The sequence below is a fragment of the Geotrypetes seraphini genome, chromosome 2 (assembly GCF_902459505.1).
Source record: "Geotrypetes seraphini chromosome 2, aGeoSer1.1, whole genome shotgun sequence".
In the NCBI taxonomy this organism is placed as follows: Eukaryota; Metazoa; Chordata; class Amphibia; order Gymnophiona; family Dermophiidae; genus Geotrypetes; species Geotrypetes seraphini.
In genome coordinates, this window is record NC_047085.1 from 375,539,365 (window position 1) to 375,554,619 (window position 15,255).

Genomic DNA, 15,255 nt, shown 5'->3' on the forward strand with positions numbered 1-15,255 from the left:
CATCTTCTTGTCACTCTCTTCCTTTCATCTTCTGTCCTTCTGTGCCACTTCCAGAAACTGTATGCCTCCCCCTTCTATCTTTCCTTTCACCCCCATTGGTCTGGCATCCATCTTCTTCCATTCCCTCCTCCAACGGTCTGGCATCTCTCTCCTCTTCTTCCCTTCCCTTAACCACACCCCCACGGTCTGGCATTTCACTCTCTACTATCCCTTCCCCCCACTTCCATCAGCATCAGCCCCCGTTCTTTCACTCCAACCCAATTCCATCCAGTATCCTTCCCCCTTATGTCTTCTCCTTTCCCTGCACACCAGTTCTATTAGCATCTACCCCCCTTTCTTTCCCTCCAAACCAATTCCATCCAGTATCCTTCCCCCTTATGTCTTCCCCCTTTCCCTGCATACCAATTCCATCAGCATCTGCCCCCTTTCTCTCCCCTCCACCACCCTTTCCACACGGCAACAAAAATGCCCCCCCCCCGCAACAGCAACGCCCACCGCCACAGCAATGGGCCCCCACCCGGCATCGACAACACCGGCCCTCCCCCACCCCGGCATTGATGGACGGCAATGCAGCCCCCCCACCCGGCATCAAAGGCAACGTGGCCAGCTCAGCTCCAAGAAGATCTCGCGATGACTGTGTCTGCCGGAAGAAGTAAGTGACGTAGGATGGGGATGGACCGGCAGACGCATTCATCGCGGAACCTTCTTGGAGCTGCGTTGGCCGCATTGCCATTGATGCTGGCGGGAGGCCGCATTGCCGTCTGTCGATGCCGGGGGGGGGAGGGGTCGGTGTTGTCGTCATTGTCGGGTGGGGGCCCGTTGCTGTGGAGGGGGGCCCATTGCTGTCTGAAAAAAAAAAAATTGGCATATTAGTAAGTCGTCCTTCAGCGGGCCCCACTGACTATTTCAGGCCCTAGGCACGTACCTACTGGGCCTATCCATTAATCCGGCCCTGGGTACAACACGAGTCACTCATCAAAGAGACAGGCACATCATTCAGTTCTCCTTATAAACAGGGTAAGGTGTGGTTAGATTGATGGGCTGCTAATCAGGCGGCATCAAGTCAAATTGTGCCTCTCAGGCCAACACCCTTTGTGATCTTGGGCAAATTGCTATTTCTTGTAGCCTCAGGTGCCCACTTGGGTTGTAAGCTCTTTTGGGTAGAGAATCCTATTTGTATGTTTTATGTTCTACAACAGTGTTCTTCAACCTTTTGACACCTATGGACCGGTGCCAATAAAATAATTATTTTGTGGACTGGCACCAGTCCGGTAGTTGAAGAACACTGGGCTAAGTCGTGGACCAGACCCTGCCCATCTCCACCCAATATCCGCCCCCATAACAGTACTAATCATAACACCATTTTTTCCATTCATTTTTCATATATACACACAATATAATTGTATTAACAACACATAATGGTTAACCATAAAATTAGACTACACAAAGCACACTGTATGCTTCTTAATATTAATTCCTACCATAACATAGATAACCCCAGGCAGATACGGGACCAAAAACTAAAAGACTGCATGCAGTACAACCACAGAGGAAAAGAAACAAATGCATTTCTTCCTGAACAGACAGCAGATGTAAATCAATCACTAAATTCAAAACTAAAATCATTCCCCCTACCGTTGTTGTCTCTCTCCCTCCCTCCATGCTGTGCCTTGCCTTCTGGCCTGCCCCACCCCCAGGTGTTATCTTCAGGCCGGCTCCCTCTTCCTCAGTGCTGCAGTGCACAAAGCCGTGGGCAGCGGCTCCTCGCGAGTCCTGTGCCTCATCTGGAAGCCTTCCCTCTGACGTTGCAACATCGGAGAGAAGGCTTCTGGTGTAGGCGCAGGACGCACGTAGGAGCCTCTGCCCATGGCTTTGTGTTCTGCAGCACTGAGGAAGAGGGAGCCGGCCCGAAGACAATGCCACATTGATCACACCGTGGACCAGCGGCTGAAGGGCACTGTCTAGGGCCCTGTGGACCGGCAGGAAATTTCTACAACACTGTTCTACAACACTCCAATTTACGGCATTTTACACATGCTGAAATGAATCAATAAATCATATATCCCCAAGCCTAACAGACCACATAAACAAATATGGAAATAAAGAACTGATAATACCTGCAGTGAACAAGAACTGGTTCGTTTTCCACTCTTTTTTGCCTGACGCAGTTAACAAAGTCCAGGAAATCCGTGGAATCGTCTGGAACTCCATGGTCAGGCCATGCTACATACTGGAGATGAGTAACAGCATGCTCTTGACCTGTCTGAAAAGCAGCAATGGTGTCTGTCAGTCATCAAGGTGGGATAACACTAAAAGGAAAAAACACTCTCCCTATGGGTAAAATGTGTCAAACAGAAGAACGTAGGGGAAGACCAATTCAATTCTAACTTGAAAATTTTATGCAATATAAAATCATCGACAATAAACTAGACACAGATCTGTGTTTTGCCTATTAAAGCCTTCCTTAGGTGTCTAAGATCTAGCTAAAGTGTTCAGTACAATCTGCCCATTGTAATTTCCTAGTTAACTGACCCAACCTCTTGCAATGTCATCCAACCTTGAACTGAATAGGTAAAAGAGGAATAGAAAACCTTATTAATATAACATATTTTGCTTTGTTACCAATGGCTCTTTGCAGTGCTGACAATACTGTCTCAGTGTGCATTCTTTGTACATGCACTGAAAAAAATGATTTTGCTTATACATAAAGGTGACACCTACTTTGGCTAGATCTTGAGCTTCGAGGAAGGCTTTAATAGTCAAAATACAGAAGGAGGATCATGTTGCTAAAAGAAGAACTAAGTGAGCACTGAAAGTTTTAACTCTCTCTTTCTTTATCTCTGTGCCTTCTGCATCCTCAGCTCATCTCCACCAGTTCACCTTCACTTCACTTTTCTTTCCCATCTACATCAAAATACTCTCTATCCCTTCTGGTTCAATTTGACTCATCCATACTATCACACTCTCTTCTCTCAGCCCATCCATACTACACACTTTCTCTTCTGGACCACCACTAACCCCTTTCTTTTAATTTCTTCTTCTTATTCCTCCATTCACATTTTCTCCTTGCTTCCTACTCCTAACATTTAATTTAAGGCTGCTTTTAACTCTTAATCTCCTATTCCCCTGTTCAGTACCCATGTTTATTTTAATCATTTCCATATTCTATAGCTCCTTAATTCCTTATTTGTCCTGTTTGCCTGTCTCGAATAGATTGTAAGCGCTGTTGAAAAAGGGATCGTGTTACATGTTTTATGTACAGTGCTGCATATAACAGTGCTATAGGATTGATAAGGAAGAAGAGGAAGAGTGAATAGTAAGCAGGTACTCATAGGCTTACTGACCATTTCTGTCTTCTCACCCTCTGCAGCCCTTTCCCCCAGAATGTACAGATTGCAGGACAGTGGCAGCTCCTTGCCCAGAGTCCATACAAGCTGCTCCATTACCTGCACAGCCATACCTTGGAAACTGGGCAGTCAGCATTACCACAGACTCAGGGCCATAAACAGGTTACATCAGGGGTGCCCAAAAGGTCGATCGCGAAGGCAACGTGAATCAATCGCGGAGCCCATCCCGGGCTCCATGATAGATTTGCATTGCCTTCCGTTCTACCTCCCAACTCTGTAAAGAGTATGCTGAAGCGCCAGGCCGACCAACGTTCCTCACTCGACGTCTGCCTGGCTGGTTCGGAACTTCCTCTCCAATGTTAGAATTGACGTCAGGTGGGGAAGGTTGGTTGGCCTAGCGCTTCAGTGTCCTCTTTACAGCGGCAGCCTGTTTCCCGATGGCGGCGGCAGTGGTTTGGGGGAGGATAGGGAGACAGAAAGACAGACAGAAAGGGCATGGAGAGAGAAATAAAGGAAGACAGAAAGAAAAGGGGCATGGAGAGAGAAAGATAGACATACCAAAATAAAGGGGTGGCAGGGAGACAGAAAGAAAGACGGAGAGAAAGAAAGGGGAGGAGGGCAGGAAGAGAGGAAGAAAAAGTTGGGGGAGGGAATGAGATCTGGAGGAGAGGAAGCATACAGGAGGCTGAAAGAAGGGAAGAAATATTGGATGCACAGTCAGAAGAAGAAAGTGCAACCAGAGACTCATGAAATCACCAGACAACAAAGGTAGGAAAAATAATTTTATTTTCAATTTAGTGATCAAAATGTGTCTGTTTTGAGAATTTATATCTGCTGTCTATATTTTGCACTATGGCCCCCTTTTACTAAATCGCAATAGCGTTTTTTTTTAGCGCAGGGAGCCTATGAGCACCGAGAGCAGCGCAGGGCATTCAGCGCAACTCCCTGCGCTAAAAATAGCTATCGCGGTTTAGTAAAAAGGGAGGGGGTATATTGTTAATTATCATTTATATTCCACGGGTTTTCAAAGAGGTCAAGGCAGCTGACTTTATTCAATGTCACCTCAGTAACAACTATACAAAAAACAGACAATTTTTTCTGCGTACAGTGTGTTTTGTGTTTTTAAAAATTTTATTGTTGGTAGATCATTTTGACTTGGTTATTTTAAAAGTAGTTCGCAAACCCAAAAAGTGTGGGCACCCCTGGGCTACATCCTGGAATTACCCTGTAAACCCCATGAATCACAAGTTGAGTTGATCTAGATACAATCCAGCAACCATGGAAACAGAAGCACGGACTCATATGGACCCACTGCATGCCAGTACACCTGATACAGCTCTAATGGACACAGAGTAAATTACTGGTGTGGGAAGCTGAATTAAGACTGGTGCTAGGCTAACTGTTGTCAAGTGGAAACCCCCCCAGAAATTGACATTCCCTTCTGGTAGAGGTAGGTTTGGTACTGCTCCCTGTTCTTCAGCAGTGATGCTTACTCCAGCACATCATTTCTCTTTCTCTGTTATTAAGCACCCGATCCACAGGCCACACCTACCAAACTGAGCGTGAAAGAAACCCGATCAAGAAAAATATATGGTTTGAGGGGGAGGGGGATGTATCTTTTGCCCCCTTCCAGACTCTACTCATCACACCTGTCAACTCTCTGTGCTCATATAAAGCTATTTTTTGGGCCAACGCAGCTCAAAGAGCCCACTTGGCCCACCACTACTGACTCCCATGGGATGTAACAGCAGATTTTTTTTTCATGCTTTCCTCTGGCCTTTTATTAATCTTTGAAAACTTGATTTACAATTATATAAAAATAACATTATAATGTAAGAGTGTGACAGAGATGCATATGTCTGAATGAGCAATATGTGGCAATTTTGAACCTGTGCTTTGATATGGATAATGTTAGGGATTACACACATTAGGTTAAATGCACCCATATTGCATTTATACCAGGCCTAAGGCACACTGATGCTGGGTTATACTGTACTAGTGTTCTATAGTGGAATCTGCATACCCAGATGCTGTTACAGAATAGCTGCTCCCCTAACAGGGGATGTCCATTTACAGAACTGCCACCATAACACTTTGTGGGCCAGTTCACTGGTGAGGCAGTAGGCAAAAATGGAGCATTTGTGGCGGTGACATTTGCTATATGTATTATGGATCCAGGCAGCTGCTTGTAAAGGGGAGATATTCAGGAAACACACAGGGGTGGTCAGAAAAAAAAAAAATCAGCGTTACGGTGCAAATTAATAATCTATGTTTGGAATCTATTAATTTGCACCGTAACGCAGATTTTTTTTTTTCTGACCACCCCTGTGTGTTTCCTGAATATCTCCCCTTTACAAGCAGCTGCCTGGATCCATAGGCCTAGATAACTGCTATATCACAACTGAAACCCCCCCCCAACAAAACCCAGCACATGGGGGAGGGGAAGAGAGTCCATTACTGGTATTCAAATGCTAGCATGCATGATTCTTATGTAAACTGCAAATAACATCCATCACTTAGGGCTCCTTTTACTAAGCTGCAATAGCGTTTTTAGTGCACGCAGGATTTTAGCGCGTGCTAATCCCGCGCTACGTGGCTAGAACTAACGCCAGCTCAATGCTGGTGTTAAGGTCTAGCGTGCGGGGCAATCCAGCGTGCGCTAAGCATGCGCTTAAACTGCTATCACAGCTTAGTAAAAGGAGCCCTTAGTGATATGTATTTCCTTCATAGTCAACTTATTTGCTGCAATTTTATTTGTTAGAAGATATCCATTTACTGAGATAGTGTACCGCAGAAGGTTATACATGAGTTATAATTATATTGCCTACTGAAGCACTTTGGCCTATATAATAAAAATTTAATTAGTTGAGGGATTATACGGATCATGCCAAGCACTTCTTTTCCTTTATTTAATAAGACCTCGGGGAATGCCATGTTCTAGAAAGTAGATTAGAATTTTTATTTAACACATTCTTAAAATGTGGTCACAATCCCTCGACTCAATCTTCCTCACTTCTGCGATATATTGTATTCACTTCAGGCTTAAAACAGAAGGATTAGAACAGAAAAGCAATGCACGTGTGTATGTGAAAAACAGAAACTGTTAAAGAAAAAGCCAAGATTTTTTTCAACCACACTTAGAACATAATTATACGGAACAGATATTTAGAATGATGCCCAAATCAGAATAAGGATGTTCATTTCTAATGTATTTTAGAACAGGTCTTGTGACACACAGTTTATTCTAAAATACTTCAGAAATGTCCATTTGCCAGTGATGTCTAGCACAATGGTTCCCAACCCTGTCCTTGAAGACCACCTGGCCAATTGGGTTTTCAGGCTAGCCCTAATGAATATGCATGAGAGAGTTTTGCACATAATGGAAGTGACAGGCATGCAAATCTGCTCAATGCATATTCATTAGGGTTAGCCTGAAAACCCGATTGGCCTGGTGGTCCTCCAGGACAGGGTTGGGAACCACTGGTCTAGCACACTCATCCATTTTACAAACTGGAACATCTAAATTATGAACAGGGAAAATGGGATATGTCTTTGTGGCAGCCTAGGAAGGTCCAAGTCATAAAATGACCACATAGATGTCCAAGCAGAATAGAGGGATAACCTAATGCTTAGAGCAACGGATTGAGAACCAAGGACACACGTTCAAATCCACTTCAGATATTTGTGATTTTATTTTCTTTTAAATTTGGAGCCCTCCAAAACTAGAAAACACCTACTGCGCGCAATTCTGGTTACTGCATCTTAAAAAAGACTATAGCAGAATTAGAAATAGTACAGAGATGGACGATAAATAATAAGAACATAAAGCAGTGCCTCTGCTGGGTCAGACCAGGGGGTCCATCACGCCCAGCAGTCCGCTCATGCGGTGGCCCATCAGGTTCAGGAGCTGTATAGTAGTCCTCTAGCTATATCCTTTGATCCCCTTTTCCTTCAGGAAAGCATCCAATCCCTCCTTGAAACCCAATAGCGTACTCTGTCCTATCACACCTTCTAGAAGCACATTCCAGGTGTCCACCACCCTTTGGGTGAAGAAGAACTTCCTAGCATTGGTTCTGAATCTGTCCCCTCTTAGTTTTTCTGAATGCCCTCTCGTTCTTGTAGCTTTCAAAAGTTCGAAGAATCTGTCCCTCTTCACTTTCTCTATGCTCTTCATGATCTTGTAAGTCTCTATCATGTCCCCTCTAAGTCTCCGCTTCTCCAGGGAAAAGAGCCCAAGTTTCTCCAATCTTTCAGTGTATGAAAGGTTTTCCATACCTTTTATCAGTCACGTCGCTCTCCTCTGAACCCTCTCGAGTATCGCCATATCCTTCTTAAGGTACGGTGACCAATACTGGACGCAGTACTCCAGATGCGGGCGCACCATCGCCCGATACAACAGTAGGATAACGTCCTTCGTTCTGGTTGTGAAACCCTTCTGTATAATACCTAGCATTCTGTTCGCCTTCTTAGAGGCTGCTGCACACTGTGCCAATGGTTTCATTGTTTTGTCCACCAGTACCCCCAAGTCCTTTTCTAGGCTACTTTCACCCATTGCCAGCTCTCCGATTGTATAGCTGTACATCGGGTTTCTGTTTCCTACATGCAAGACCTTACATTTTTCTACATTAAAGTTCATCTGCCATTTATTCACCCACTCTCCCAGTTTGTTCAGGTCCCTTTGTAAATCTTCACAGTCCTCCCTAGTTCCAACCCCACTAAAAAGTTTTGTGTCATCTGCGAATTTTATAATTTCGCACTTTGTCCCGGTTTCTAGGTCATTAATAAATACATTGAATACTGACCCCTGCGGAACACCACTCGTGACCCTTCTCCAGTCCGAGTAGTGGCCCTTCACTCCCACCCTTTGTTTCCTTCCCGCCAACCAAGGGAATGGGATGACTTCCTATGAGGAAAGGCTAAAGAGGCTAGAATTCTTCAGCTTGGAGAAGAAACAGCTCAAGAGAGATATGATGGAGGTCTATAAAATACTGAGTGGAATGGACCAGGTAGACATGAATCACTTGTTTACTCTTTCAAAAAATATGAGGACTAGGGGGCATACAATGAAGTTACTAAGCAGTGAGTTTAAAACAAAACAGACAAAATAGTTCTTTGTCAAAGTGTAATTAGACTCTGGAATTAGATGCCAGATAATGTGATGAAAGTAGTTAGCTTAACAGGATTAAAAAAAAATTTCTTATGTCCATAAGATGTACACATAAAATCTGTCTTACTCTTTTGGGATCTTGCCAGGTCCTTTTGGCCTGGATTGGTCACTATTGAAAACGGGATACTAGGCTTGATGAACCTTTGGTCTAACACAGTATGCAATACATGACACATAGCAGTTGCCAGACGTCTGGGAAAATCTAGACATATCCTCTTTTTAGAGGACTGTCTGGGTGCCCAGAGGGATTTCCAAAACCCGGTAGTCTGTCTGGGTTTTGAAAGTTCCTGAGGTTGGGGTCGCATCTGGAGGCTCTCTACGCATGTGCTGACATCAATGCATGGCATCATCACATTGCCGTTTGCACATGCGTAGAGGCCCTCCAGATCTCAGGGAAGGAAACAGGAATTTCGTGTTGGGGGTGGGGCTGGAGACAGAACAGGGCATCCTCTTTTTTTAAAGAGGAAATTTGGCAAACCTAGTTTTAGAGTAGTGGGAGTTTTGCCCTGAAGAACCAATGAAGGTTATGTCCCAGTGAGTTTAAACTCACTACAATGACATTGGATTACAGCTTGTTGTTGTGTAACAACCAGCCCAGTAGGTGGCTGTCAGATGAGAAAGTGGAGTGCTGCAGGCACAATGGAAAGGAACATAAGAATTGCCGCCGCTGGGTTAGATCACTGGTCCATCGTGCCCAGCAGTGTGCTCCCGCGGCGGCCCTTAGGTCAAAGACCAGTGCCCTAGAGTCTAGCCTTACCTGCATACGTTCTGATTCAGCAGGAAATTGTCTAACTTTGTCTTGAATCCCTGGAGGGTGTTTTCCCCTATAACAGCCTCCGGAAGAGCGTTCCAGATTTCTACCACTCTCTGGGTGAAGAAGAACTTACTTACGTTTGTACAGAATCAATCCCCTTTTAACTTTAGAGAGTGCCCTCTCGTGCTCTCTACCTTGGAGAGGGTGAACAACCTGTCATTATCTACTAAGTCTATTTCCTTCATTATCTTGATGTAATAATAATAATAATTTATTTTCTTATATGCCACCCCACCAACAGTTCTAGGCGGTTCACAACAAAGAAATTGAAACATTTCAGCAGAACATACAATTTCAAAAACACACTTCTACATACATCAGTCAAATGCAACAATAGCTAAGATGCAATTTCAACTCGTTGCTATCATTAAAACATAGGTTAAAAATAATTGTCCCCTCTCAGTCTCCTCTTTTCAAGGGAGAACAGGCCCAGTTTCTCTAATCTGTCACTGTACTCCTCCAGCTCCTTAATCATTTTAGGCGTTCTTCTCTGGACCCTTTCGAGTAGTACTATGTCCTTTTTCATGTACGGCAACCAGTAATGGACGCAGAATTCCAGGTGGGGGCATACCATGGCCTGGAACAGCGGCATGATAACCTTCTCCGATCTGTTTGTGATCCACTTCTTAATCATTCCTAGCATTCTGTTTGCCCTTTTTGCCACCGTCGTGCATTGAATGGACGGCTTCATTGACTCGTCTACCAGTACTCCCAAGTCTCTTTCCTGGGGGGTCTCTCCGAGCACTTCACCTGACATCCTATATTTGTGTATAAGATTTTTGTTACCTACATGCATCACCTTATACTTATCCATGTTAAATCTCATTTGCCATGTTGCAGCCCATTTCTCGAGGGTATTTATGTCACGTTGTAGGTCTTCGCAATCCTTCTGTGTCTTTACTACTCTGAATAACTTTGTATCATCTGCAAATTTAATTACCTCACTGTTGTACCAATTTCCAAGTCGTTTATAAATATGTTGAAGAGCACGGGCCCAAGCACCGAACCCTGCGGCACTCTACTCGTGATGCTTTTCCAGTCTGAGTATTGTCCATTTACTCCCACTCTCTGTTTCCTATCCGCCAACCAGTTTTTAATCCATGAGTTTTTCACCCTCGATTCCATGGCTCACAATTTTTTGAAGTAGTCGTTCATGCGAGACCTTGTCAAATGCCTTCTGAAAATCCAGATATACAATGTTGACCGGGTCACCCTTGTCTATCTGCCTGTTTATTCCCTCGAAGAAGTGCATTAAGCTGTGCTGGCTGGTCCTCATCAGATTGTGTCCGTCAAGGTGATCAATGATGCGGTCCTTTATCAGCACCTCTACCATCTTTCCCTGTACTGAGGTCAGACTCACTAGTCTGTATTTTCCCAGATCTCCCCTCGAACCTTTCTTGAAGATCAGCGTAACATTCGCCACTTTCCAATCTTCCAAAATCCTTCCTGATTTGATCGATAGATTGGCTATTAGTTGGAGCAGTTCAGCTATAGCCCCTTTCAGTTCCTTGATTACCCTTGGATGGATGCTGTCTGGTCCTAGGGATTTATCATTTTTAAGCCTATCAATCTGCCTGCATACCTCTTCTAGGCTGACCGTCAACCTTGTCAGTTTCCCGTCTTCGTTTCCTGCGTATAGCCTGTCGGCTTCTGGTACGTTGTATATATCGTCTTCGGTAAATACAGACACAAAAAATGTGTTCAGTTTGTTGGCAATGGCTTTGTTCTCCTTTAGTACTCCCTTTATTCCATGGTCATCCAACGGCCTAGACTTTGATGAAAGCAGATTTCTTTTTTCCCACACAGAGAAGGGAAAGGAGAACTTTCAAGATTATTTTCCTGCTATATTTTGGGACTCATCAGTGGGATAGTAACTCTTAAGGACATTTATAATAAAAGTAATGTTTTAAACCTGTGGCTTATGTAGTCTGTGAACTGAGGCAGACAAACCAGCACTCCTTGCTTACATGGTGTACTTGCCTTAGCATGGGGGGAGATTACCAAGCATTTGCTGAATGGATCAATGTATTCTTTATGAGATACTGATAACTTTTTTTTATATCACATCCTGAATTAAAGGAGCTTTGTTTTTGAAGTTATAATTTATTTTAGAGTGTTTATATTCAGAAAAAAGGAAATCCTAGAGTGGATTCTTTTTTGAGTCTTCAGGATTGCAGGAACCATTAACAACATGAAAGTAATAATGTTTCCTGTGGACAAATGCTTGAGTACCTGAATAAATAAATGTAAACTATTCTGAGCTCCCCTGGCAAATCAAATAAATAAATAAATCGTTTAGTGATAAGACTTTATATTTTTGTCTTTTTTACCTTTTAGATAATTAGTTAGTAATGGTCCAGTCTTATTTTGTTCAGAATAATATCCAGCACACAATGAAACAATGGCCTACAGTGTTTTAATTTATTAATTGTATTTTCTTTATGGGTTTTTTCATTTGATATCATGATATAATTGAATTTGAATTTTATGTTGTGAGTGAGTAGTTGGAAGCAATGTGGAGAGTAGGAAGTGCTGACTCAATTGGGGAAGAGGCCTCCCATTACAGGAAGTATATGACATCAGCTGCTCCACCCCTCCCATCCAGAATACCAGGCAAATGTGCCAAAGTACCCCATATGAAACTCCTTTAAAGCACATTGAAGAATTTAAAAGAATATATTGAAGCTTTTCTGATAATTATAAGCAAGCAAAGAGGTATGGTGAGGAGATATACAGCATCGATACCAGATGCTAAAGGCCCAATGGATAGATATTTATTGAGGCCTGCAAATTTATCTGAGCGTGTCAACTGTTTCTCCTGAAGAAGTTTCCCTAACTCCAGAACTCCCCCTCAACCTCAATGTTCAATCTGGTTCCATGCCAATGAGATGGCAGGATAAGATGAAGTGGTTCCAATTAACCCCACAGCAACCTCAGTAAACAGTGGACTCTAAGTTGCAGCCAATCAGTTTTGATTCAGCTTGTGAATTACCTTTACAATTATCTCCTGCATGAGATGTTTCCCTTAAAAAATATTTGGCATGTAAGTCACTAAAATTGAGAGTTTGTTAATGGAGAAGATAGCACTGTTATGTTCAAGTTTCTAATTTTTCTGAACTGCAAAGTGAAGATGCAAAGTTAAAAGCTGACACGGAAGTAACACAGAACCAGATGAAAACTTTACTTCAGCGGTGAAGGATATTCTAGTAATGCATTACAAATCAAAATGATTAAACACTATTTTTGTGTTAATAATTTGAGGTTTTTAAGTTTCCCTGTGACACTGTTATTGTCTTCTGAGATATTACACAGAAAATATTTTAGGACGTTTTGCAGTTGGAATCAGCTAATGTTCTTCAGGAAGAGGCAGCAGCTTTAGGACCCCCACCTTTGGAGCAGGTGAGATAACTGCCTTCCTTGAAGATTCCCAAGATATTATTACCAGTACTCTCATGATATTTGCTTTAACTCTAGCTTCAGAAAAAGAGATGCTAGTGTTGTCAACTTTCTTTAAGAAAGAACTGTTTTGTGGACAGTCAACTAATATTTTTCCAGATGTTACAAGAGTTATTCAGGAGCATAGTAAGGAATTCCTCACTTTGAAGCACAGGGTTTTGGCCCTTAGGGCAACTTGTTTTTCTATACTTCCTTTGTAGATGTAATATTTATCTGCAGGGTTAAGCAGTATATTTTCTTTGGTCCTTTACATCTTGATAAATTTGTTTTGGAATATGAGAAAAGTGTTAAAAACTAGGAGTTTTAAATTAATAGTCTCAATATAGTTAGGGGGTACATCTCCTTAAAAATTGCCCTATTCATTTTCTGATTAATTAATTTTTTTCAACTTCTCTTCTTGATTTAGACTTCAGGATTAATTTGTTAATTGATTTACTGTTCAGAACAATATTGTTAATAGTTTTCCTTTTCTTTTAAATATGTGCATATATAAAAAGTAGAAAATTGTAAATACATTTTATGTTGTACATCCCTCTGATATGGTGGTTATCAAATTTAACATAACCATAATTCACAGCAGACTAGGATAAGCACAGAGGAGTCCTGGTTCACAAGTGGATGGAAAAAAGAACTGGAAACAACAGTTGTATAGGGGCAACCATATGAGGAAATGCACAAGGTAGGTAAGTAAACTGGTACTTTTGTATGTGGCCCTTTTACTAAGCTTTTAATACAGCTTAACATGGCATATCGCTAGATGCACTTGGGTGTCCTGTGGTAATTGCCAAATATTTTAAAAAGTTTTTGAGGGCTGGGACAGGAAGGGCAGACAGTTGGGCATATTGGTTAAAGCTACAGCCTCAGCACCCTGAGGTTGTGGGTTCAAACCCACGCTGCTCCTTATGACCCTGGGCAAGTCACTTAATCCACCCATTGCCCCAGGTACATTAGACAGATTATGAGCCCACCGGGACAGACAGGGAAAAATGCTTGAGTACCTGAATAAATTCATGTAAACAATTCTGAGCTCCCCTGGGAGAACGGTATAGAAAATTGAATAAAAAAATAAATTCCTGTGCTAATCAGTTAACACATCTTCATGACTGCATGCAAACAAGCTAGTACAGGAATTCCACATGAGCCCTTACCACCTACAAAATGGGTGGCAGTATAGTTTCATGCAACAATGGTCACGTACTAATGGCAACATTAGCACATGAATAATATTCAATATCCAATATTTCCCACTAATATTCAACTGTGAATAAGGTAGTAGCAATACTATTAAGAGAGGTAGCCTCAGTCATGGAGCCTACGCGTAGCCATTCAATGACTGGGGAATTCAGCGTAGCTATACTTGCTCCTTTAGTCTCCAATCATTGGCCTCACTCTCATTATCATTAATCAAACTTACTAAAATTCAATTCCTTCTTATTCTTTCTTATTTTATTTTTAATATATAAACCCTTAAAAGATCTTCATACATTCCCTATCACTTACTATCATTCATCCTTATTCACATGTTTGAGACTACACTATCTTTATTTTTTATCTTAATATCTTTATGGGATTTTTTATTTCAACGTTATGTATTCATTAGATAGTGGCTTATACCAGCCTATATATCAATTAGACAGCACTTGTATTTCATAGCTAGAGCCAATTCATAGCAGACATTAGCTTATCCAAGCCAACTTATCTTTGAAACAGCATTCAATTTAAATCAGCACTTGTATTTCACGAATATAGCCTCAGGGCCAAGTTATTTTGGAAACAAGATGCTGAAACATAAACAAGAATGTGAAATCAAAAAATGTAATTTACTTACAGTTTCCTCACCTATAGCTCTCTTACTTACTGCTCAAAGTGCATTTAGTTAGTGGTCTCGAGATACAGCCAAAATGGCGACAGCCTCGTTTTAAAACAATTGGTAGTGTTCTGACGTCACACAGAGAATCAAATTACATTAAAGTGGACAGACTCATATAGGGAGACAGATCATGTAAACCTCTATTCTAGCCTTACAATCAATAAAAATGTTGCCATTCGAATTGTCTATTCAGACCATTTGGGTGTAGTGTATCCAATCGGCTGATCCATCTTTGTTCATGTTGTGCCAACAGACGTCTAAAATCCCCCCCTCTATCATCTGGTTTAACCACTTCTATGATAACCACTCTTAGTGTTACAAAATCGTGTCTGCTTGTGATACAGTGTTTTGCCAAAGGGGCTCCCATGTTAAGATTTTTAATATTACTTTTGTGTTCAGTCAGCCTAGTATTTAACTGTCTCGATGTTTGGCCTACATATAAGAGGTCACAGGGACATCTCAAAATATATACCACCCCACGCGTTTTACAATTGGAGGAGTGATTTAGATTATAGACTTTTCCATCTCTAGGGTTCACAAAAGTAGTCATACAATCCATAAGAGCACACATTTGGCATTTGCCACAAGTTAGGTGGCCTGA

At 42.1% G+C, this 15,255-nt stretch overlaps 1 protein-coding gene across 4 annotated transcripts in view; it reads right to left on the minus strand.

The window, feature by feature from the left end:
• PTPN3 (protein tyrosine phosphatase non-receptor type 3) overlaps positions 1 to 15,255 on the minus strand; it is a 710,747-nt gene that overhangs the window by 14,014 nt on the left and 681,478 nt on the right. For all 4 annotated transcript variants that reach the window (XM_033930629.1, XM_033930631.1, XM_033930630.1 and 1 more), the window contains one exon: positions 2,118 to 2,263. In XM_033930629.1, the coding sequence (XP_033786520.1) occupies positions 2,118 to 2,263 (146 nt within the window). The remainder of the gene's footprint in view (positions 1 to 2,117; positions 2,264 to 15,255) is intronic.